This window comes from Marmota flaviventris, chromosome 12 (genome assembly GCF_047511675.1).
Source record: "Marmota flaviventris isolate mMarFla1 chromosome 12, mMarFla1.hap1, whole genome shotgun sequence".
Taxonomy (NCBI): Eukaryota; Metazoa; Chordata; class Mammalia; order Rodentia; family Sciuridae; genus Marmota; species Marmota flaviventris.
The window spans coordinates 69,518,185-69,544,082 of record NC_092509.1 but is presented as its reverse complement, the minus strand read 5'-3'; the positions used below and the strand labels follow the sequence as shown (position 1 = coordinate 69,544,082).

Sequence of the window (25,898 nt, the reverse complement as noted above, 5' to 3'; positions counted from 1 at the left end):
AGGGAATGACATGAACCACTGCATATAAAACTGGAATACATTACAACCTAAGGAGTTTCTCTCTCCTTCCTCCCTCCCCCCCTCCTTCTCTCTCTCTCTCTCTCTCTCTCTCTCTCTCTCTCTCTCTCTCTCTCTCTCCCTCTCCATGAACCACTGCATATAAAATAGGAATACAAATTACAATTACAATTTAAGGAGTTTCTCTCTTCTCTCCTCTCCTCTCCCCTTTCTCTCCCCTCTCTTCTTCTCATCTCTTCCTCTCTCTCTCTACCTCTCTTACTCCCCTCTCTTACTCCCTCCCTCTCCCCCCCACCCCCAGTAATACTGGGGAGTGAACCCAGAGGCACTCTACAACTGAGCTACATCCCCATCTTTATTATTTTTGTTCTGAGACAAGGTCCCCACTAAGTTACCTAGGCTGCCCTTGAATTTGTGATCCTTTTGTCTCAGCCTCCCAAGTACCTGAGATTACAGGCAAGCACTATCATTCTGGGACCCAAAGAATTTCCTTCATTCTTTTTCCATTTAATCTCTATTTTAACTCTTTGCACTGTGATCATTCATATTCACCAATGTGCTGCATTATAAGCTATAAATTATTTTTCTTGCACAGATTGTGTGTTTCCTTATGATACGCACCAATTCCTCAATTTATTTCCTTTTTCCAAAAACTACCATCTCCAGGGCTTTGCAAAATATCCGAGAAAGGAAGGGAAAATGTGTTGTAAGGACTAACTTTAGCATTAATGAAGTTTATAAGCAACATATGTACCCTCTTCACTTATTTTAGATTTATAAAGAAAATGTTTTCGATCTGCTTCTAAGAGGTTCTAAAACGGCAAAAGGCCAAGGCCAGGTGACTTTCCAGGATTACCCTTTCTTGGAGAATTCCTCAGAATGTATTATATGCCTGCTCCGTTCAAAAGAGGAATCAATAGATACGTAGAAAGGAAAGTAACACGTTCAGTGTATCATTACTTTAAGTGGTAAAATGGTACCTTGAGTTAAAGAAAACATTTTATTTCAATTAATTTCGCCTGTTTTTTCTTTTATAATTATATATGCAGGTCGCCTTACATTTCTCCCAGGTCAGCACTAGTCCAAGTAATTAATAATACCCAGCTGACACTAACATCTATTTCGTTCTCCCCTCGCCTTTCTCAGGCTGCTTCTACAGCAGCCTGGGCACCGTTAATTCCGCTGAGGCCTGGAGTAGGGTCTTTCTTAGCCCGGAGCCCCGGGGAACGGGGGAAGGGAGTGATAAACAGGCGGCAAACTTGGTCCGTACCCACTGCGCATCTCGCAGCGCGAGCTCCCGAATCTCCTCTGGCAGCGCGTCTCCGAGCTTTTGCACGAAACGGCGGCACAGTTCTACCAGTTCCGTCACAGCTCTCTTCGAAGTGCAACGTACTCGGAAGTCCTCTCGGGGGTTGGCTGGGACTGCGGTCTGGCTGTCTGTCCCGGCCACTATCTCTTGGTCCTGCGAAGGGGCGACAGCCACTGACTCAGAAGCCCCCGCCATTTTCCAGTTTGAACTGCAGGCGGGGACCCTGGGACCGGAAGTCCGAGTTCCAACTAGTGGAAGGAGCACACGTCCTGCCTGAAACTCGAGGGGACGCAGCCTAAGCGTTCCGGCTTTTGCTTCGCAATGCGTGTTTAGAGAAGTGGCGGCTGCAGAAGTGACGATGGGCGCGGTTGGCATGGGGCTGGTGGATTGTCACTGCCACCTGTCCGCTTCGGACTTTGATAGCGTATGTGAGAACGAGGCGGGGCTCGGGAGAGTGGGGAGGTTCTCGTCTTTCTCTCCCGCGTTGGGAGTGAAGCCCCCAAATCCCAGGCCTTGCCCGTGTCCCTTTGAGACCTGCCCGATTTCCTGCTTAACCCCAGTCATATTGATTTTTTTTTTTTTCTGACCCTGGATTACAGTAAACTCTCCACAAAGCTTGTGTTTGCTGTTTCTGGTTCTTGAAGTCCTTTTTCCTACCTTCCCTGGACCGGGCTGCTTATCCCATATTCTCTAACCCCTCCCCCCCCATCTGCACATCGCATGCTCCAGTTCTAATGAAGCAGAGAGGCAAACTAAAAGAATAACACTCACACTCACAAAACCAGTTTATAAAGTGTTTTGCCTGCTACGTTGGAAACAAGAGACTGCTAACAGAGAAGGAAGAGTGGGTGTCTATTTCAGGGAGCAAACTTGTTAGGAGGTGAGGCTTATGGCTGGGAATATAAAAAAGCCAGCCAAGGCAAGGTGGTTTAGTGGAGCAGGCAGGTTGCAGGTCCCCAGGATAAAATTTAGCTCATTCAATTTACCAAAAGGCTGGATGAGCCTAATGAGCTACGGAGAGGAAGAAATGAAGCTAGACTGAAGAATTTTGTAGGAGATGGGTAAGGTAAGTCAGTAAGGAATTTGAATTGCATTAGATGCACAATTCAGTTCCATTAAAAGTGGGTCTGAGGAGTTAATAAGGCTGACCAGATCAAATAGCCACTTGAAGATCATTTTGCTGCTGTGGCAAATAGATGGAGGTAGAATAGAAGGTAGACCAGTTAAGAGACTTTTACATTATCAGACAAGAAATGATGCTTAGTACTATAACAATGATCCACTTTGTGCTTTGAATATAGCCCTTGCTGCTCTGCCACTGAGGCTTATTTTAAAATGGACATGTTTTCTTTCATTTCCTCTCTCCCTCCCTTTCTCTCTGGAATTTCCCCCTCCCTAATTTCAGGGCAAACAGGATTATCTTTCTTTCCCATCCTAGGCAGTTATCTGGCCTTGAGCACACACTCAGAACAGGAATAGAATAGAAATTATTCAGACTTGGGGGATCTTAAGAGATGACTAGCTCACAAATAAACAAGTGAATTACAACTCTGGACAGAAAACTACAGGAACTTAGCCTTTTAATCACCTTTTTAAAAAAAAATTATTAATATATTTTTATGTGGTGCTGCTGAGGATCAATCCAATGCTTCACATATGCTAGGCAAGCGGCCTGCCACTGAGCTACAGCCCCAGCCCCCTGAATCATCTCTTTAAAACTCCCCTATTCCAGAAATCTTGCTGAGTAGAATATAAAAGTTAATGTAAAGTTCTTAACTGTAAAGGGTAGTCTTTTAAAATAGATGCATTGACTTGTCTGTAAATTTTGAAAAGGTCAATTATGACACAGCGTATGGGTAGCTAATCACAATTTAGGGTAACACTGGGATGTATGGAGTATGAGATTTCAGATTCTGGAGCTTTTTCTGAGTACTTAACATTGGTTTTTGAATATTTTGAGGTTTCTGATGAGTTTCTACTGTTTTATATTAAAATATGTAATGTTATATAAGGGTTTTAGTATTCCAGATAATGGGAGTGGCTTTTTCATGGTATATTGTTGTTTTACTTAATCAAAGTATTTTTCTAGTTTATTAGAAGTATAAATAAATAAATAAACCGCCCTCCCCCATTCCCCCTGATGAGCAGAATCACAGTCTCTGTGACAGGAATCCCTCGTGTTTTCTCCTTTGCTAGTAAAGCAATGAAACTTTGTTTTCCTTTCTTCTCCAAATTATGCCCTCGTTATTGGATTGATATCAGAGACAAGGACTGAGCTTTTGGTGACAGTACTATAATGATAGTGGAGGAGTCTGAAAGGAGTAGATGTATTCAAGAAATATTTTAGAGATAGACTCTATTATACTTGCTAAGGAATTGGATTTGGAGAGGAAGGGAAAGGGAAAAATCAAAGTAGTCTCATATTTGTAACTTATACTGTAGGGAGAATTGTGGAGCTGCTTACTAGCATGTGGTGGGGAGGTAAGCAAACGAAATTGGTTTGTGGGAAGAAAAGAAAGATTTATATTGGGAACAGGTTGGAAAGCTTGATCAGTCCAAGTGGAGCGGTCATATAGTCATTTTTAAATATGAATCATGGGTTCAGGAGAGATTGGAGATTCAACAAAATGATCTTTTAATTTTTTTTTAAGTTACAGATAGACATAATACCTTTATTTTATTTATTTATATGGTGCTGAGGATCTAACACAGTGCCTCACACCTGCTAGACAAGTGTTCTACTACTGAGCTAAAACCTCAGCCCCAATAGAATGATACTTAAAACTGAAAACAGATGAGATCCCTTAATGCAAGTGCAGAAGGAAGAGCAGAGGGAGAAGTCAGGAGAAGGAGGGAAGCCAGTCATGAAACTAACAAGTAGCTGCCAGTGAGAAAATGGTGGTTGTGCAAAGCAAGAATGGAAACTCTTTTAAGAAGGAAAAGGTAGACAAATGAGGGTTTCCTAGTGCTGCTGAGAGGTAGAGTAAGAAAAGAACAGAGAAATATCCTTGATGTTTGACAACAGCAATTTCTTTTTTAGTGCAGTGACAAAAGAAGCCAGACTTGAGAGTAACAGGAGGTGGGTCAGTGTAGGCTCCTCACTTTCCACCATCCTGTTCCTTGCTAACATTGTCATTCTTTATGGTTCCTCAACTGCATCAATATACACAGCCAAGGAGTCATTACATATTCATCTAATTGTGATAATCTATGCTTATTTTAGGATCTGGACGATGTGTTGGAAAAAGCCAAGAAGGTAAGTCAGTACCTATAGTTGTCTCCCTTGTTCTTCTTTGTCTTTCCTGCTAATCTCAAACTGTAACTAATTTCAAGCTGAAACAGTTTGAAGTTTAGATATACTATGTTGATGTTGTTTCAGTAGTTAATAAGTGGCATTTGTACAAATGCTTACTCTATGCCAGGAACCAAGCTAAGCCCTTTCTTTTTTTTTTTTATAGATTTTTTTTATTGGTTGTTCAAAACATTACATACTTCTTGACATATCATATTTCATACATTAGATTCAAGTGGGTTATGAACTCCCATTTTTACCCCAAATACAGATTGCAGAATCACATCGGTTACACATCCACATTTTTACATAATGCCATATTAGTAACTGTTGTATTCTGCTACCTTTCCTATCCTCTACTATCCCCCCTCCCCTCCCCTCCCATCTTCTCTCTCTACCCCATCTACTGTAATTCATTTCTCTCCTTGTTTATTTTCCCATTCCCCTCACAACCTCTTATATGTAATTTTGTATAACAATGAGGGTCTCCTTCCATTTCCATGCAATTTCCCTTTTCTCTCCCATTCCCTCCCACCTCATGTCTCTGTTTAATGTTAATCATTTCCTCCTGCTCTTCCTCCCTGCTCTATTCTTAGTTGCTCTCATTATATCAAAGAAGACATTTGGCATTTGTTTTTTAGGGATTGGCTAGATTCACTTAGCATAATCTGCTCTAGTGCCATCCATTTCCCTGCAAATTCCATGATTTTGTCATTTTTTTAGTGCTGCGTAATACTCCATGGTGTATAAATGCCACATTTTTTTTATCCATTCATCTATTGAAGGGCATCTGGGTTGGTTCCACAGTCTAGCTATTGTGAATTGTGCTGCTATGAACATCGATGTGGCAGTATCCCTGTAGTACGCTGTTTTAAGGTCTTCAGGGAATAGTCCGAGAAGGGCAATAGCTGGGTCAAATGGTGGTTCCATTCCCAGCTTTCCCAGGAATCTCCATACTGCTTTCCAAATTGGCCGCACCAATTTGCAGTCCCACCAGCAATGTACAAGTGTACCCTTTTCCCCACATCCTCGCCAGCACTTGTTGTTTGACTTCAGAATGGCTGCCAATCTTACTGGAGTGAGATGGTATCTTAGGGTGGTTTTGATTTGCATTTCTCTGACTGCTAGAGATGGTGAGCATTTTTTCATGTACTTGTTGATTGATTGTATGTCCTCCTCTGAGAAGTGTCTGTTCAGGTCCTTGGCCCATTTGTTGATTGGGTTATTTGTTATCTTATTGTCTAATTTTTTGAGTTCTTTGTATACTCTGGATATTAGGGCTCTATCTGAAGTGTGAGGAGTAAAAATTTGTTCCCATGATGTAGGCTCCCTATTTACCTCTCTTATTGTTTCTCTTGCTGAGAAAAAACTTTTTAGTTTAAGTAAGTCCCATTTGTTGATTCTTGTTATTAACTCTTGTGCTGTGGGTGTCCTATTAAGGAATTTGGAGCCCGACCCCACAATATGTAGATCGGAGCCAACTTTTTCTTCTATCGGATGCAGAGTCTCTGATTTGATATCAAGCTCCCTGATCCATTTTGAGTTAACTTTTGTGCACGGCGAGTGGAGGGGATTCAGTTTCATTTTGTTGCATATGGATTTCCAGTTTTCCCAACACCATTTGTTGAAGATGCTATCCTTCCTCCATTGCATGCTTTTAGCCCCTTTATCAAATATAAGATAGTTGTAACTTTGTGGATTAGTCTCTGTGTCCTCTATTCTGTACTATTGGTCCACCCGCCTGTTTTGGTACCAGTACCATGCTGTTTTTGTTACTATTGCTCTGTAATATAGTTTGAAATCTGGTATCGCTATACTGCCTGATTCACACTTCCTGCTTAGAATTGCTTTTGCTATTCTGGGTCTTTTATTTTTCCATATGAATTTCATGATTGCTTTATCTATTTCTACAAGAAATGCCATTGGGATTTTGATTGGCATTGCATTAAACCTATAGAGAACTTTTGGTGATATCGCCATTTTGATGATGTTAGTTCTGCCTATCCATGAACAGGGTATATTTTTCCATCTTCTAAGATCTTCTTCTACTTCTCTTTGTAGGGTTCTGTAGTTTTCATTGTATAAATCTTTCACCTCTTTTGTTAGGTTGATTCCCAAGTATTTTTTTTTTTTGAGGATATTGTGAATGGAGTGTTTTTCCTCATTTCCATTTCAGAAGTTTTGTCGCTGATATACAGAAATGCCTTTGATTTATGCGTGTTGATTTTATATCCTGCCACTTTGCTGAATTCATTTATTAACTCTAGCAGTTTCTTTGTAGACCCTTTTGGGTCTGTTAAATATATTATCATGTCATCCGCAAATAGTGATAATTTAAGTTCTTCTTTTCCTATTTTTATGCCTTTAATTTCTTTCGTCTGTCTAATTGGTCTGGCCAGTGTTTCGAGAACTATATTGAATAGAAGTGGTGATAGAGGGCATCCCTGTCTTGTTCCAGATTTTAGAGGGAATGCCTTCAATTTTTCTCCATTCAGAATGATGCTAGTCTGAGGCTTAGTATAGATAGCTTTTACAATGTCGAGGTAGGTTCCTGTTATCCCTAGTTTTTCTAATGTTTTGAACATAAAGCGATGCTGTACTTTGTCGAATGCTTTTTCTGCGTCTATCGAGATGATCATATGGTTCTTATCTTTAAGTCTATTGATATGGTGAATAACATTTATTGATTTCCGTATATTGAACCATCCTTGCATCCCAGGGATGAATCCTACTTGATCATGGTGCACAATTTTTTTGATGTGCCTTTGTATCCGATTCGCCAGAATTTTATTGAGGATTTTTGCATCTAGGTTCATCAGAGATATTGGTCTGTAGTTTTCTTTCTTTGAGGTGTCTTTGTCTGGTTTCGGAATCAGGGTGATGTTGGCCTCATAGAATGAATTTGGAAGAGCTCCCTCTTTTTCTATTTCCTGAAATAACTTGAAAAGTATTGGTATTAATTCTTCTTTAAAGGTTTTGTAAAACTCCGCTGTATACCCATCCGGTCCTGGGCTTTTCTTGGTTGGTAGTCTTTTGATTGCTTCTTCTATTTCATCCATTGATATTGGTCTGTTCAAATTGTGTGTATCCTCCTGACTCAGTCTGGGCAAATCATACGACTTAAGAAATTTATCAATGTCTTCACTATCTTCTATTTTATTGGAATATAGGTTTTCAAAATAATTTCTAATTGTCTTCTGTATTTCTGTAGCATCTGTTGTGATATTGCCTTTTTCATCCCGTATGTTAGTAATTTGAATTCTCTCTCTTCTTCTCTTCGTTAGCATGGCTAAGAGTCTGTCGATCTTATTTATTTTTTCGAAGAACCAACTTTTAGTTTTGTTAATTTTTTCAATAGTTTCTTTTGTTTCAATTTCGTTGATTTCCACTCTGATTTTAATTATTTCTTGCCTTCTGCTACATTTGCTGTTGTTTTGCTCTTCCTTTTCTAGGGCTTTGAGATGAAGTGTGAGCTCGTTTATTTGTTGGTTTTTCCTTTTTTTGAGGAATGACCTCCAGGCGATGAATTTCCCTCTTAAAACTGCTTTCATTGTGTCCCATAGATTCCGATATGTTGTGTCTGTATTTTCATTTATCTCTAAGAATTTTTTGATTTCCTCCTTTATGTCTTCTGTAACCCATTGATCATTCAGTAACATATTGTTCATTTTCCATGTGATGTAGGATTTTTCCTTCCTTCTTTTATCATTGATTTCCAGTTTCATTCCATTATGATCAGATAAAATGCATGGTATTATCTCCACCCCTTTATATTTACTGAGGGTTGCCCTATGGCATAATATATGGTCTATTTTTGAGAAGGATCATGTGCTGCTGAGAAAAAAGTATATCCACTTGATGATGGTTGATATATTCTATATATGTCCGTTAAGTCTAGGTTATTGATTGTGATATTGAGTTCTATAGTTTCTTTATTCAACTTTTGTTTGGAGGATCTGTCCAATGGTGAGAGAGGTGTGTTGAAGTCACCCATAATTATTGTGTTGTGTTCTATTTGATTCTTGAACTTGAGGAGAATTTGTTTTATGAACGTCGCAGCACCATTATTTGGTGCATAAATATTGATAATTGTTATGTCTTGTTGGTGAATGGTTCCTTTTAACAGTATATAATGTCCTTCCTTATCCCTTTTGATTAACTTAGTCTTGAAGTCGATTTTATTCGATATGAGGATGGCCACCCCTGCTTGCTTACGAGGACCGTGTGCGTGGTATATTTTTTCCCAACCTTTCACCTTCAGCCTGTGTATGTCTTTTCCAATCAGATGTGTCTCCTGGAGGCAGCATATTGTTGGATTTGTTTTTTTAATCCATGTTACCAGCCTATGTCGCTTTATTGGAGAGTTTAAGCCATTAACGTTTAGAGTTACTATTGATATATGGTTTGTACTTCCAGCCATGTTTGATTATTTATCTTTTTTTTTTAATTTAGTTTGTTTCTCCATGATTAGCTTTCCCCCCACCCTCTGTCTTTACTGAGGCACTTCCCACTGATGGTTTTGGTTATTGTTTTTCATTTCTTCCTCGTGTAGTGTTTTGCTCAAGATGCTTTGCAATGCTGGTTTTCTGTCTGCAAATTCTTTTAACTTTTATTTATCATGAAAGATTTTTATTTCGTTGTCGTACCTGAAGCTTAATTTTGCTGGATACAGAATTCTTGGTTGGCATCCATTGTCTTTCAGTGTTTGAAATACGTTGTTCCAGGATCTTCTCTCTTTCAGCGTCTGTGATGAAAAATCCGTTGTTAACCTTATTGGTTTACCCCTGAATGTAATCTGCCTCCTGTCTCTTGTAGCTTTTAATATTTTCTCTTTGTTCTGTATATTAGATATATTCATAACAATGTGTCTTGGTGTTGGTCTACTGTGATGCTCGGTGTCCTGTATGCATCTACAATTTGTATATCCGTTTCCTTTTTTATTTCTGGGATGTTTTCTCTAATTATTTCATTCAGCAGGTTACTCATTCCCTTGGTTTGAATCTCTATACCTTCCTCTATCCCGATGACTCTTAAGTTTGTTTTTTTTATGTTATCCCATATCTCTTGGATGTTTTTCTCGTGAATTTTTACCAGCCTTTCTGAGTTGGCTAGACTCTTTTCAAGATGATATATTTTGTCTTCATTATCTGACGTTCTGGCTTCTACTTGCTCCACTCTGTTAGTGATACTCTCATTTGAGTTTTTAATTTGGTTTATAGTTTCCTTCATTTCTAGAATTATTGTTTGGTTTTTTTTTTTTTTATAATCTCTATCTCCTGATAAAGATGCTTAACTTCTTCTTTTATCTGTTTATGTAATTCATTTTCAATGAGTTCTTTCACTGTTTGAATTTGCTGTCTCATATCCTCTTTAAGGTTCCATTCCATCTGTCTAAGGTATTCCTTGAGTTCTTTATTTGACCATTTTTCTGATGACTCTAGGTCCTCCTGAATATTTAGGCTGTCCTGCATTGTTTGTACTCCTTTTCTTCCTTGCTTTTTCATGCTGCTCATGTTACTTCTTGTTCTGTTTGACTGCTGAGTTACTGTTTAATCCTATAAATTTATTTGATGCTGTCACTGCTGGTTTCAATGAAGTTATCTCCTCCGCCGCATTCTGGTGACGTCAGTTCTCTGCCATGGTGGTATCCCATGCAAATGGTGACAGTTCGTTCCCTTTGCCGGGTGACCAATGCAACAGGTGGGTCCTGACTGTCTCTCCCAAGCCCCATTTCAATCCTGTGGCCACTGCCTATGAAGGCTCGGTTGGCATTAACCTCCATAGGATCAGAAGAGCCGACCAGTTGTTTCAGCGGGATCGTTTAGTGCTGAGTCACAGTGGTTTGTCTTTCACCAAGCCCGGCTTCGCCTGCTTCCACCTGGACATGTCTGGGGCTCCCGGCGCTCAGTCGCCCTCCGCAGCCGGCTCCCCCCACCGCCCCCCGCTGCTCCGGGTAGCCCTTCTCCTCTTTGTCCACCTGCCTCTTGGAAACTTATGTTTTTTTGCAGCCAGGTCAGCAGCTTCGGGGAGCAGACAGCAGGTCGGGGCGGCCTGGGTGGGGGGCCGGGACAGCCGAGGCCGCTCGAGGAAGGAGGGATGCCCAGGGGGCACGCCAGGCCCTGCCTGTTTCAATGTGGCAGCTGGGGTCTTCCAGTCCCAGCAGCGGTCGCAGGGAGTCCGGAGGCCACTCCAAGCTAAGCCCTTTCTGAATTTTATCTCACTTAATGTTTTATAACCCTCTGAGGAAGTACTATTTTGTAGCCAACCATTTCCCATTTGATAGATGACACAGTTAAAGCCGAGAAATTAGTATCTCTAGTTCAAAGACACATGCTAGTGAAGTGATAGAGACAGGTTAGTCTGAATTCAAAACATATTCCTGAAACCACTATTCTTACTAGTCTTGTATAACAGAATGGTCCATCTGTAAGTTCTTAAATTCACATTATTCTAGAGATTGGGGATATATTATAAAAGTTTTCTGAAACATTTTTATTTCCTAGAAAAATTATTAGTTTTTGGAAATGTTTATGAAATCCATCATAACTAGCGTTTCGCGGTCTAATCAGAAAGTGGTAGAGTCTGGGTGTGGTGGCTCATGCCTGTGATCCCAACTACTCAGGAAGCTGAGGCAGGAGGATCATGAGTTTGAGGACAGCCTGGGCTACTTAGTGAGACCCTGCCTTAAAACTGAATTTAGAAAAAGGGCTAGGGATGCAACTCAGTGGTAGAGCACTTGCCTAACATGCCCAAGGCCCTGGGTTGGATCCTTATTATTTGCGGGGGGGGGGGGGGGGGGGGGCTGGGGGCGGGGGGAGAGTAATAGAATTAGAAATGATTGCCAATATCTTTTTACATACAGCCTAATTAGGTGGGTGGGCTTTACAATCCCACAGGCCTAATGACCTATTTAAGCTATTTGACTGTATTCAAAACTCTGCTACTGATATATACAGTGGATTATAACAATACATACCTCCTAGGTCTGTGTATATTAAGGGAGATAATATTTATATTAACTGAGCCTGGGGCCTGAAACAGTAAGTAATCAGTGTTAGCCATTATTATTATATTAATAATAAAAGCCTGAGTAAATAAAAATAACTAAATTTAAAATTTGAATTTGAATTAAATGTGTGATGTGTATTGTTTGGGACTCTTAACTATTCTATTTTTTTTTTCAGGCCAATGTTATGGCCCTTGTAGCAGTTGCTGAACATTCAGGAGAATTTGAAAAGATTATGCAACTTTCAGAAAGGTACTCCTTCTAATTAAAATTTTAAAGAATTGGTATTAAGGACACTTATATCAGTTATATAACATCAAATATTTATTTTTAAAGAGAATGGGAGGAAAAGCATATTAGCATAGTCCTAAAATTAAGATTCTTTTCTACTTTATAATGACACTGTAGTTGCCTACTCTATATTCCTGTGTTCTTAATTTATTCTACATTTTTAGATATAGCGGGTTCATTCTGCCATGCTTGGGTGTTCACCCAGTTCAAGAATTTTCACCAGAAGACCAAAGAAGTGTTACATTAAAGGTAATAGTCACATAAAACAAGACCCATAAAAATGATAATAACTTTTTAAAAATTTTTTTTAGTTGTAGATGGACACAATACCTTTATTTTATTCATTTATTTCTATGTGGTGCTGAGGATCAAACCCAGTTCTTCACACATCCTAGGCAAGAGCTCTATCACCAAGCTCTACCCCAGCTCCTGGTAATAACTTTGACCCAGTTATCCTTCTCTTTCTAATTTATATTCTAAGAAAGTAATCCATTCATTCACAAAAAAAAATTGTTATGACATTATTTATAGTAGAGAAAAATAGAAACAGCTGCAAGATTCAGAAATAAAGGAATCATTAACTGACTTGTAGAATGTTAATTATAATTCAGTTATAGAAAATGAGAATTATGAAGTTATTGTAGCACATGAAAAATGTTTACTATAATAAGGAGAAAAACAATACCAAATAGTTTATTGACTATTAGTAACATTCATGTAAAAACATATTCCAAGCCGGGCACCGTAGTGCATGCCTGTAATCCCAACAGCTTGGGAGGCTGAGGCAGGAGGATTTCAAGTTCAAAGCCAGCTTCAGCAAAAAACAAGGCGCTAAGCAACTCAGTGAGACCCTATCTCTAAATAAAATACAAAAATAGGGCTGGGGATGTGGCTCAGTGGTTGAATGCCCCTGAGTTCAATCCCCAGTACCCCCAAAAATAATAATAATAAAAATATATTCCACAAGGAAAAGACTGGAAAGAAAAACACAGAAATGATAGTAATTATGATGATCTGATAGAATTATAAATTACTTTATTCCACTTTTTTTTGTCCTGTAGTCATATTTCTATGGAAAAAAAGTGATAGAATATATCTAGAAAAAGAAAGATACAAAGATTCACAGGTATAATTGGGTTCTCTGAACATGAAAGCATCTCTTCAGAATTGCTCACAAGCTATTAAATTGCATTGATATTATACTCTCTCTAAAATCATCCTATCCACATGGTCTCACTGACTCACTGTATTCAATATGTGTTATATTTCATGCTTGTCTCCTGACTCAGCATCATGAAGATGCACAATTTTTTGAGTTTTTTTGTTATATAATGGAGTTGATAGATCATTTCAAAGAAGTAATTACCCTTTGGTTAGGGCCATCGACTTTTATACTAATGTATTTAGTATATTCCTACATTAAAGATGGTAACAAGGTGTGATTTATATTTTAAAAAGATCCCTTTGTCTACGGTATGAAGAATGAATTCTGAGGAGGGCAAAAAAGAAAAAAGGATAGTTAGAAGGCTATTGCAGTAGTTCACGTGAGAATAATGATGGGTTGAACCAAAGTGAGAGTGGTACAGGTAAAGAGAAGTGAATGAATTTGGCATATGTTTTAGATAGCTTTTCACCACTATGACCAAAATACCCAGCAAGAACAACTTAGAGGGGGTAAAGTTGATTGGGGGCTCATAGTTTTGGAGATTTTCATCCATAGACAGCCAACTTCATTGCTCTGGGTGAGGCAGCACATCATAGGAGAAAGGCCCAGTGCAGGAATTCTGCTCAGCTCACAGTGAGATCAGGAAGTGGAGAGAGAAAGAGGAAGGGACTGCAGGTAGAACAGCCCTTCCAGGGCATGCCCCCAGTGAACCACCTTCTCCAGCCAGGATGGACTGATTAGGTCTCATAGTCTAATCATTTTACATTTAACTACTCCTGCATTAACAGGAAACTTTGGGGGATACCTTATATCCAAACCATAATAGCAAATAATTTATTTCAAAATAAAATTGCTTTGCCAGGCATGGTGGTTCATGGCTGTTATCCTAGCATCTCTGGAGGCTGAGGCAGGAGGGTTATGAGTTCAAAGCCAGCCTCTGCAATTTAGCAAGGCCCAAAGCAACTTAGCAAGACCCTGTCTCAAAATAAAAAATAAAATAAAATAAAAAATTTTAAAGGCTGAGGATGTGGCTCAGTGATTAAGCACTCCTGAGTTCAATCCCTGGTACCAAAAAAAAAGAAAGAAAGAAAGAAAAGAAAAGAAATTGCTTTTAATTCACTTCAGGTAAAAATGCTTATCCTCTTGTCCTCCTGAGTTGTTGAGTATGATACAATTAGCTTAACTGCCAGAGAATCACAATCCAAAATGTTGGAAACCAGAGCAGGACAGCACTCCAAAGGATCTCTACTATTTATATAGAGGTCTATTACCATAAGTGTTCATTTAGTTAACCAGTGTTTACTGAGCACCTACTATGTGCCAGCCCCTCCTCTGAGCAGTAGAGACCTGACAATGAGTAAAAACCCTCTCATGGAAGCTAGATTTTAGATGGGACAATCAACAATTATATAAACCAGAAAACTTTCAAAGCACTAAGTGCTTTGAAAAAAAATGATTATTTGATAGGAATTTGGATGGTGTTTTGCTGTTGTTGTTTTGTTTAGTTTTACTTTATATTTTTTTGAGGTACTGGGGATTGAAGAAATAGAAGGCTGATATGGCTAAAGGGATAGAGAAAGTGATAATGATAGAATCAGAAGAATTGGACAGATATCTCATAAAGACCTTGTTCGATTTTAGTTTACATGTAATGGAGGATGTAAAGTGTGGAGTGACAAGATGTGATTTATGTCTTTAAAAGATCCAGTTGGCTATAATAATCCAAAATTTTACCAAATTATACTTCCTAACTAACTGCCAGGAAATGTCTGTAAACAGAGGGCAATGATTAAATGGGACTCTTCGTTGAAAAGTCATATTTTTATAATCTGAATAGGTATGGGATAAGTTTCTACTCAGACTATAGCTAGAAGTACTCACAATTATAGAAGGGTTACTATTCTTAGTTCATTAACCGGTTAAACACATTAAATGAATGTAAAGTATCGGCATAGCATAGAGCCTAGCACTCAATATGTGCTCATGAAATAGTAGTTCCCTTCTTCCATTTTAACAAATTTACTTTTTGTTCTCCCAGGATTTGGATTTAGCTTTGCCTATCATCGAGAAGTATAAGGATCAGTTGTTGGCAATTGGAGAGGTAAAGACCCATTAGCTGATCAAACAACTTTTAATCTAGACCTCCAAATGATATATGATAGGTGAAGATAATCCTTAGTTTCATATTGGTGATTATAACTGACTTGAATAATTATGTTCACTTCATTCAGCTGAATTTGTTGAGAGTTCCTCAATAAGCAAGAGAGCATGGGGATGAAAGAATAGAAAACCATAGGCTTTATTAATAAGAGAGAAAAACTATACTAATAGCATTTCTAAATACTTTGCTTTTTATTTTTTCCTTTTGCTTAAATGTAGATCATTGCTTTTGTTAAAGTTGTGCATGTGTGTGTGTATCCCTTCATAAGTAATTTAAAAGCAAACTTTAAATAGGGTATAGTTTGTAACAGTTTTATTTAAATTATTTATAATGCTAAAATATTTTCATCACCTATTAATAAAGTCCATTTCTTATTCAAGATAGAAGAATAACATTCAAACTTAGAGTATAGATAATAGAATGCATGCCAATATAGTATCAAAGGAAACAGTCATCTATGATCTATGCTGTCCAGTGTGATAACCACATGTAGCTGTTGAACACTTGAAATATGAGTCCTCCAAATTGAAATGGGCTGTAAGTGTAAAACACATACTGAATTTCAAAGTCCAGTACCCTCTCCCAGAAAAATAATATAAAAAACTCAGGTTTTTGTACATGTTAAAATGATATTTTGAATCTACTGGGTTAAATAAAATAAAGTTTGTTATTAAAATTAATTTCACTTGTTTTTTTTTCAATATTTTTAATGTGGCTACTATAAAATATGAATTCTATATATGGCTTATGATGTGTTTCTATCACGTAGCACTGATTTATAGAATCTCTTTGGGGATTTATTAAGCCATAAATATGTAATTTCCTTTATTTTTCTGTTACAGGTTGGACTAGATTTCTCTCCCAGATTTGCTAACACTGATAAACAGAAGGAAGAGCAAAGACAAGTTCTAATCACACAGGTTCAATTAGCCAAAAGACTAAATTTGCCTCTGTAGGTTTACTTATCTTTCTGTATTAATAGCTATAGAGCAAATTAAATAATGACCAAAGAATCCTCCTGAAATGGAGTTCTGCATCTCTTTTTTCTCTGAATTATTGAACAAAAATAATACTTTCAGATTTCCAAGTATTAAAAGGAATTTTGTTGTTATTAAACAGAAACGTTCACTCGCGCTCAGCTGGAAGACCTACCATCAGCCTCTTGCAGGAACAAGGTATTTAAGATTCCTGAGAGACATGTGTCTAATCTTCAAGTTTGACATTTCTAGTTCCTAATCTCATAGAGCAAGCCACGTTTTGATTTGATTTCTTAAAGAGAAGGGAATGAGGCAAGAGCAAAGACAGAAATCAGCTAAGGTGATTTTGCAAGTCAGGGTACTTTTTACAAGGGTTTCACGCAATATATTTAACAGGACAGGATAGAGCAAATGAAAACTTGAATCAATTTATATTCCTTACTTTAAAAATCAGTAGCTCCAGTTTGGTTTCTTTTTTTTGTTTGTTTGTTTTTTTTTTCCTTTTGGTACCAGGGATTGAGCCCAGTGGGGCTTAACCACCAAGCCACATCACCAGCCCTTTTTTTATATTTTATTTAGAGACAGGCCCTCACTAAGTTGCTGAGGCTGGGTTTGAACTTTCGATTCTCCTGCCTCAGCTTCTCACTGCTGGGATTACAGACATGCGCCACTGCGCCCAGCAGCAACTCCAGCTTCTAAGTCACCATGAGTAACATGAAAGAAGAAAACAAGGCAAGGCAGGGCAATCACACAACAGTCATCTTGGATCAGTGTTTTGTAGGTTTTCTGCCTATTGCTTCACAAAATAATACTGTACTGATTATGGCCATTATACATAAAATGCACTGTCATCTTCATGGTTGTCCCTAAAGTAAAAACATATCTGATAGCATTATTTTTTTTAAATGCCATCCACAGTAAGAAATTTTCTTTATTTTGAGACTCATATGCACATAAAGAAAGCTAACATTTTTCATAAGCAGCACATATATGTGTATTTGTATGTAAATGTATTTAAGTGTATGCAAGCCCATGCTTGTGGGTTATCACCTACTAAATTGATTTTGTAGCCCATTTATTGTCATAACTCATAGTCACCCATACCATTTGAAAAAACACTGTCAATTAATGAAGCAGATGTAATTGCCTGCAATTAAACATTGTATTTCTCAGCGATGAATACTAAACACTTCTGAAATCACTGAAAACAGGATTTTTTTACATTTTTTAAAATTTTTAGTTCTAGATGGACACAATACCTTTATTTATTTATTTTTATGTGGTCCTGAGGATCGAACCCATTGCCTCATCTACTAGGCAAGTGCTCTGCCACTGAGCCTCAACCCCATGATTGAAAACATGATTTTTATGCTGACTGAGCAATTGTCCTTTAAAAACTAGAGTTGATTTTATGAAGCCAACTCTTAATTGTTTAATTTGTGAGTCATCTAGCTCTCCATTTCTTTTTTATTAGCATTTTTTTTTTAGGAAAATAAATGTGCCTAAAGATCTTCTACTGGGGCAATAATTTGACAATTCAAAGACTTCTGGAAAAAAATCTGAGGGTATAGGCAGTTTAAATAATTGTTTTTTAAATTGTTTAAATTTTATTTAAAAGAATTTATTTTTTATGACCAATGTGATTCTGCAATCTGTACAATCAGAAAAATGAGAAATTATACCCCAATTGATTCAAATGTATGAATTGCCAAGATCATTGTAATGTCATGTGTAGCTAATAAAAATAATAAAATATAAAAAATTTTTTTAAATTTATTTTTAATATTTATTTAGTTGTAAATGAACACACAGTATCTTTATTTATTTTTATGTGGTGCTGAGGATTGAACCCAGTGCCTCACACATGCAAGGCAAGTGCTTTATCACTGAGCTACAGCCCCAGCCCAAGAATATTTTTTATTCTATTTATTGAACATTGTATTTATCTACCCTGAAGTCATAGAATCTTGCCTTTATATCGCAGTGACCAAGATTTACTAGAATTTCAAATCTCTGTAGATCAATTTGACTAAAGAGAAAAACTTTTCTTAAGGAAACAAAATGGAACACTGATTTATCTTTAATTTTGGAAGGTGCTGATAAGGTACTGCTGCATGCGTTTGATGGCCGGCCATCTGTAGCCATGGAAGGAGTAAGAGCTGGGTACTTCTTCTCAATTCCACCTTCTATCATAAGAAGTGGACAGGTAAGTTCTTTCATTAAAACTTATCATCCGATACTTTGTGAAATGTACTTTAAAATATAGGCTTTGACGGGCTGGGGATGTGGCTCAAGCAGTAGCGCGCTCGCCTGGCATGCATGCGGCCTGGGTTCAATCCTCAGCACCACATACAAACAAAGATGTTGTGTCCGCCGATAACTAAAAAATAAATATTAAAAAAATTAAAAAAAAAATATATAGGCTTTGACAACATACTTATGATACTATTCTAGTTACATTTCAAAAATTAAACTCAGGTCTCTATCTCACATATATATATGTAAATTAATTAAAAACTAGATTACAGACCTAAATATAGGAGCTAAAATTTCTAAAACCCTCAGAAGAAAATAGGTCTAAATATTTTGACCTGGGTTTTGCAATGGTTTCCCTAGCTACAACAACAAAAACATAAGCAACCAAAGAAAAAATATATATATTAGCCATTATCAAAATTCACAACTTCTGCAATTAAAAAAAGAGACATATACTTCAAAGCATTCTGTCAATAAGGTGGAAAGACAACCCACATAAAGAGAAAAAAAAATCTGCAAGTCATGTATCTGATAAAAGTTCAGGTATCTAGAATACGTAACATACCATTACAGCTCAACAATTAAAAAAAAAAAAAACTTGATTTTAAAAATTGGTAAAGGATTTACAAAGATATTTTTCTCAAGAAAACATCAAGTGACCATAAGTGCATAAACATGCTCAATATTATTCTCCATTATGTTAATGCCAATCAAAGGCACAGTGAGATGCTACACCACCCAACTCAGTTTAGTAGTTCCTCAAAAAATTAAAGGTAAATAGAAAGAAACACTGAATGTGGCAGTGGTGGGCCAATGACGGAATTCTCTTCTTTGGGTCTTTCAGAAGATATGTGATATCAGATATTTGAATTTCTTGATGGATATACTTCATTTTTGCTATGGTTATAACTAGAAGCTTAGTTCCCTGGAAGCTTTGAATAAGTTTATCAATGAGTGTTTATATTTTAATGATAACTGTTAATAGTGGAATAATGTGAACATAGTAGGAATCCAGGTAGTATTTATCAATTTAGTATTAAAGCCTGAATTTTAGTTTCTTCTGGAATGATGCATATGGGTTTAATATTTTATCTATATTTCTCACATTTTAATTTTATTGCCTTTCTCTTTTCTCTAAGAAGCAGAAACTTGTGAAACAGTTGCCTTTAACTTCCATCTGCTTAGAAACAGATTCACCTGTGCTAGGACCAGAAAAACAGGTAAATGATTTTTCAATTTGAATATTATTTAGGTTGTATCTTTCGTTTTAGCTGTTTCAGTTTAACTATGTTTTTCAGTATAGTGTAAATACAGTGGAATCCTAATGCTAGGTTGATTGTTTACACTGAGTTTTTTAAAATTATTTTTTAGTTGTCAATGGACCTTTATTTTGTTTATTTATATGTGGTGCTGAGAATCAAACCCAGTGCCTCACACATGCTAGGCAAATGCTCTATCACTGAGCCACTACCCCAGTCCCTTTATTGAGTTTTTTTCTAAATACAGCTTTTGTGCTACAAAGAATGTTATTTGTTAGGGAGCATGACCTAATTTATGTAATAAAACACAGTGTCTAGAATCAGAAAGATTTGATTCAAATTTTGTTTCTGTTGCTGACTAGATGACTTTGGGTAAGCTTTTTAATCTCTCTGAAACTTTTTTTTCTTTCATTTATAAAATGTGGGCAAAAGAATACTATACTTTAAGGATTATGGTAAGGACTACATTAAGGTACTTGAAAGCACCTAACAGCAGATGGTATATTGTAGGTGATCAATAAATATTCATTTTTCTCCTTTTAATTAGCTTGTTATTATGTATTTCTTTCATTACAAGTATTGATATTATCATAGATTTTTGTATCTGATCATTGCTATAGAATCTCATTTTGTTATTGTAGACCACAAAGAATCACCTTTTAAATTTCATACTTTCATATTGCTACTGCTTTAAATTATAATTTTCTGAAAGGAAGTCACAGCATCTGCTTTTTATTTGCTTTAGACAGTGTCTGTTACAGTTAGCTCATAATGTACAATTTGATAACTGCTTGTGATGTCTATTGGATCTGTGTCTCCACACCTCCCAAATTCAGAGAACTGTCCCTCAAAATTTGGAGGTCTAGAAGCAGCAGAAATCATTATGTGATTATTAACAAACGATGATTATTTGTGATTGCAATGTGAATTATACTAATTAATGTCCAATTAACTACATTTTTAGTGGGGAGGGTACTGGGGATTTCACTCAGGGGCACATGGCCACCGAGACACATCCCCAGCCCAATTTTGTATTTTATTTAGAGACAGTGTCTCACTGAGTTGCTTAGCACTTCACTTTTGCTGAGGCTGACTTTGAACTTGTAATCCTCCTGTCTCAGCTTCCCAAGCCAGTAGGATTATAGGCATGCACCACCATACCTGTTTAATTAACTACATTTTTGTAAATCCTTTTTTATCAAAGTATAAAAGCCAGGAACAAGAAAGTAGAGGATCATAACTTCTTTTTTCTATTTGGGTATAGGTCAGAATAGTATAGAATTACTGTCCTGATGTGTTAAATGAAAGAAAAGGATCTAGCATTTTTCTCCTAAATGAGAATAAATTTTGAATGCTGTTATAACTCAGTTTTTTTATTTGTATTTAGATGATTTAACAAAAACTGAGTTTGTGGCATAGTGCCTTGTACTAAGTAGGTATTCAATAAACATTTTTTGTATGTATGTGTGTATATAGATGTGTGTGTGTGTGTGTGTGTGTGTGTGTGTGTGTGTTTGGTGGTGCTGGGTATCAAACCCACAGCCTCACTAGCCAGGGCTCTACCACTGAACTACATCCTCAGCCCTAAACATTTATTCTGGAAAGTTAGAAACAGGGAAGATCATGAACAAGAAAATAAAACTATCTGCCACACTATAATAGTTACAGGCATAAACTCTAAAGTCAGATTGCTTGGGTTTAACCTCAGCTGGCCTTCTTGCTATCTGTGTAGGATGTTTTTTTACCTACTAGAAAAAGAGGTACTACTAGTAATAGTACCTACTGCATGGAGTTATTTTGAGGATTAAATGAAATATTTCATGAAAAGTTTATAACAGAGAGTCATCTATAAAAAAAAGCACTAAATAAATGTAAGTTCTCTGTCCGTCCAGACTTTTTATATCCGTGTATGTATATATACATATATTTCATAAAAATAGGATTAGCCTGAATGTATTATTTCGTAACTTCCTTTTATGTATGCACTTCTGCCTATATTAACAGATATACTTTCCATATCATGTTTAACAACTATATAATATTCCAATGTTAAAAGTAAATATGCAATCAGTGATTTGAAAAATTGTGCTCTATATGTGTAATATGAAATGAATTGCATTCTGCCATTGTATAACAAATTATAATAAATAAATAATTTAATTTTTTTAAAAAAGTAAATATTTGGGCTGGGATTGTGGCTCAGTGGTAGAGCGCTCGCTTAGCAGGGGCGGGACCCAGGTTCGATTCTCAGCACCACATAAAAATAAAGGCATTATGTTGTGTCCATCTACAAAAAAAAAAAAAAAAAAGTTTCATTTTCTCTCTCTCTCTCTCTCTCTCTCAAAAAAAAAAAAAAAAAGTAAATATTGGCTGGGTGCAATGGTACACGCCTATAATCCCAGTGGCTTGGGAGGCAGAGGCAGGAGGATTGTGAGTTCAAAGCTAGACTCAGCAAAAGCTAGGTGTTAAGCCACTCAGTGAGACCCTGTCTCCAAATAAAATACAAAATAAGGATGGGGATGTGGCTCAGTGGTCAAGTGCCCCTGAGTTCAATTTCTGGTTCTAAATAAATAAATAAATAATAAATATTGGCCATTTAGATTGTATTATAAACAATGTGATGAACATACTTGAACATAAATTTTTGTGCACATTTTTTATTGTGTTGTTAGGCTACATTAATTACTAAGGTTTTTTAACGTTAACAATTAATATTATTCCTCTGAATATTATCACCATGAGTAAATGCTTATTAATAATAACAGTAATTATTTATTTCATCAAATCTAAATGCTACTGATTGTAGGTACAATATATTAAGAAAGAAAAAACACTGCATGTTGTACTAAGACATGCCACTGAGTGTCAGTAAAATATATATATCCATTTCATAGATGTTAAGATGGGGTGGGGAGAAATGCATCTTGGAATCAGTGAAATTCCATTATATAGGCTATCTGGTCTTTCCAGATAGATGGTGTTTTTCTTTTAGTCAAACTGTCATATAACCTGTGAGGTAAGAGGCCAAGCAATAGCGTGGTGACCTTTTGGAGCACATTTACACAACAAACTAAAGAACAGTTGATCCATCAGACAAGTTAGTCTCCAAGTGTTCACTACTACATATTGCTTCATATGCTAGGAACTGGGACTTCATTTGTTAATACCCCAAGGCAGGAGCATAGACTTAGAATAATATTGCAGAGGTACCTTTTCTCCTGCCTTCATCAACTTATTAAGAAAAAACACTCCAATTTTTAAAAGTAAATTAATTTAAAAGAAAAAACAAGACGATCTTATCAGAAAAAAAGATTTTATCAGTTCTTTTAGGTATATGTGACAGAGTATATTTAGACGTTATACAAGGATTAGAACTTATTCTAATTAGGATCCCATTCTTGTGGTTGTACACAATATGGAGTTACACTGGTCGTGTATTCATATATGAACATAGGAAAGTTATGTTGGATTCATTGTACTGTCTTTCCTATTCCCATCCCCCCATCTCTTCCCTTCATTCCCCTTAGTCTAATCTACTGAGTTTCTATTCTTCCCTCCCCTACTCCTTTTTGTGTGTTAGTATCAGCATATAAGGGGAACATTCAACCTTTGCTTTGGGGGGATTGACTTATTTCACTTAGCATGATAGTCTCCAGTTCCATCCAATTACCAGCAAATGGCTGGGTAATTTTCCATTGTGAATATATATCACATTTTCTTTATCCATTTATCTGTTGAAGAGCTTATCAGTTGTTTTTCACCAACTCATTTTTTTCTGTTTTATCTACAGTCTCCAAGGACCTGCTTCCCTTGAATGTCATGTTTGAATTAGTACCTGTTTTTTTTTGTTTGTTTGTTTGTTTCAGGTACGGAATGAGCCCTGCAACGTTTCTATTTCAGCTGAATATATTGCCCAAGTGAAGGGAATCTCAGTGGAAGAAGTGGTAGAAGTAACAACACAGAATGCATTGAAACTCTTTCCCAAGCTTCAACACCTGCTCCAGAAATAGCTTCAAAACCATTCATTGCATAATCAAATCAGCTTCAAGGGGCAACATTTGAGAAAAAGAAATGTACAGATTAAGAATCTGAACTGAGGCTGGGTGCAGTGGCACATGCCTGTAATCCCAGCGGCTCAGGAAGATTACAAATTCAAGCCAGTCTCAGAAACTTAGCAAGGCCCCAAACAACTTAACAAGACTCTGTCTCAAAATAAAATATCAGGGCGGGATGTGGCTCAGTAGTGGCTAAGTGCCCCTGGGTTCAATCCCCAGCACACAAAAAAAGAGAAACTGAAGAGACCATTCCACAGGATACAGATGTATATTCTAGAGGAATATTTCTCTTATAAGGATAACTTGACTTGGATCCTGAAACCCTGGTTCTGATTCCAACCTTGTGTTCCTTTTCAGTTAGCCAAGAGCTAGCAGAAAATTGGGTAAATCCTATTGCTGTTTTTTTACCTTGCCCCACTAAATAAAACCACCTTCTGAACCCAAACCATCACTTCTAGGAAGGGGTTCTCCCACAGGTAGGAAGACTTCAGCACCAACATGAGGAGGAGGTTGGGTTTGATCCCTTGCTACTTGTTTTGCTTCAATAGAACTGAACAAGTGAAAGGAAAGTCTGTTTTTTGTACCATCAGAAATCTCTTTCCTGAGTTTGTAATACTCAGTACTTTGAATTATTTCTCTTTAAGAGCAAAATGTGTAAGGTTTCAAAATGATATTAGATTTTGACTTCCAAGGCCCCTGTTTGGCAGTCACTATTAAATAGCAAGCCTAAAACTTGTGCCCCTTGGCACAAAAGTTGAGTTAATAAACTAATTTAAAGTTCCAATGAATTTTGTCATATTTAAAATGTAAATGACTTTCTTAAAAATGTATCTGGCCTTTTTGGTGTATAATAATATTTTGTTTTTACATTTTAAAAAACTGTAGGGGCTGGGGATATAGCTCAATTGGTAGAGTGCCTGCTTGCATGCACAAGGCCCTAAGTTTAGTCCCCAGCACCACACACACACACACACACACACACATCTTAACTGTAAAAACAATCCTGTAGATAGGTAGGTGGTAATGTTCATAACAACAGTGAGTGTACCCAATGCCCCTGAAATGTGCACTTCAAAATGGTTAAGATGGTGCATTTCATTTTATTTGGGGGCAGTTTTATAAATTTATTTGCCAGTAAGTGGTTAGTTCTCACTCACATTAACTATATGCAGATTTTTGAAAATGTTAGCAGAGACATAAGTTACAAGAGTATATAGAACTTGTGTGGTGAACCTTCATCCTCATTACTTCTATAGATAACTGCATATGAATACGGTATGGGACATTCCCTATTCCTTTGGCTTGGACAGCTTTGTTGAGCTTGATATCAAAGCACATATCTGGAGTCTCCATCTTCTTCATAACACATTTTCAGATCTGTGAGTGCCCAAGAGGCACAATTTTGAGTCTATTCCATGAATGCACTTGTGAATATTGATGGTATATTCTCAGGTCACTGCCTCATTGATGGCAAAAAGGCCCTTCTCATTACCCTTCTTTGTGGGAGCCATTCTGCCAGGCCCAGGAATGGATAAGATGGTGAAAACTTATGTGTATCTTACCACAATTTAAAAATACAAATTTACTTCTATGATTTATACTAAAATCTGGGTATTCAATTTTTGCTAAGCATCAAATGCTAGAAAAAGTACTTGTCATAGAAAAAAATCAACTTCCTAAAAATCAAAATGATTTCATGTAAGGAATCTTTAGTAGATATTTTGAGGTAAATTCATTTTCAGAGAAATCAAAACTAATGCTAGGGAAGATTGTCCAAACTAAAGCAGAGTAGCTAAGAAACATAATAGGGTACTTTATGAGTGTGTTAATCAACCTCCCGTTGTTCTAACAAGACACCTGAGATGATAAACTTATGAAGAAAGTATTTTTTGGCTTACAGTTTTAGAGGTTTCAGTCCATAGTTAGTTTGTCTCATTGTCTTGGGGCCTATGCCAAGGCAGCACATCATGGTGGACTATATGTGATAGAAGAAAGTCACACATCTCATGTCTAGGACTTACAGCAAGAAAGGATGAGACTGGGTTCCCACAGTCCCCTTCAAGGGCATGTCCTCTTTGAGGACATGATCCCAACATTTCCCACTACATC

The 25,898-nt window shown here is 37.0% G+C and overlaps 2 protein-coding genes across 6 annotated transcripts in view; one reads left to right on the top strand and one right to left on the bottom strand.

Moving 5' to 3' along the window:
* Positions 1-1,547, bottom strand: part of Nsl1 (NSL1 component of MIS12 kinetochore complex) — a 31,461-nt gene extending 29,914 nt beyond the window's left edge. The window contains exon 1 of the mRNA XM_027934722.3: positions 1,289-1,547. Coding sequence (XP_027790523.2) covers positions 1,289-1,522 — 234 coding nt within the window. The 5' untranslated portion in view covers positions 1,523-1,547. The remainder of the gene's footprint in view (positions 1-1,288) is intronic.
* Tatdn3 (TatD DNase domain containing 3) lies at positions 1,432-24,573 on the top strand. Of its 5 annotated transcripts, XM_071600094.1 has the most exons (12): positions 1,432-1,751; positions 2,320-2,393; positions 4,551-4,583; positions 11,804-11,877; positions 12,081-12,165; positions 12,283-12,348; positions 15,120-15,182; positions 16,085-16,194; positions 16,362-16,417; positions 18,313-18,425; positions 19,615-19,695; positions 23,601-24,573. In XM_071600094.1, the coding sequence occupies exons 2-12, from the start codon at positions 2,385-2,387 to the stop codon at positions 23,742-23,744; spliced, it is 834 nt and encodes a 277-aa protein (XP_071456195.1). In that variant the 5' UTR covers positions 1,432-1,751; positions 2,320-2,384; the 3' UTR covers positions 23,745-24,573. The 5 variants fall into 5 exon arrangements, with proteins under 5 accessions (XP_071456195.1, XP_071456194.1, XP_071456193.1 ...); XM_071600093.1 differs by lacking the exon at positions 2,320-2,393 and having other exon boundaries at positions 1,434-1,751; positions 19,618-19,695; XM_071600092.1 differs by lacking the exon at positions 2,320-2,393 and having other exon boundaries at positions 1,434-1,751.
* Positions 24,574-25,898: the final 1,325 nt, after the last annotated feature.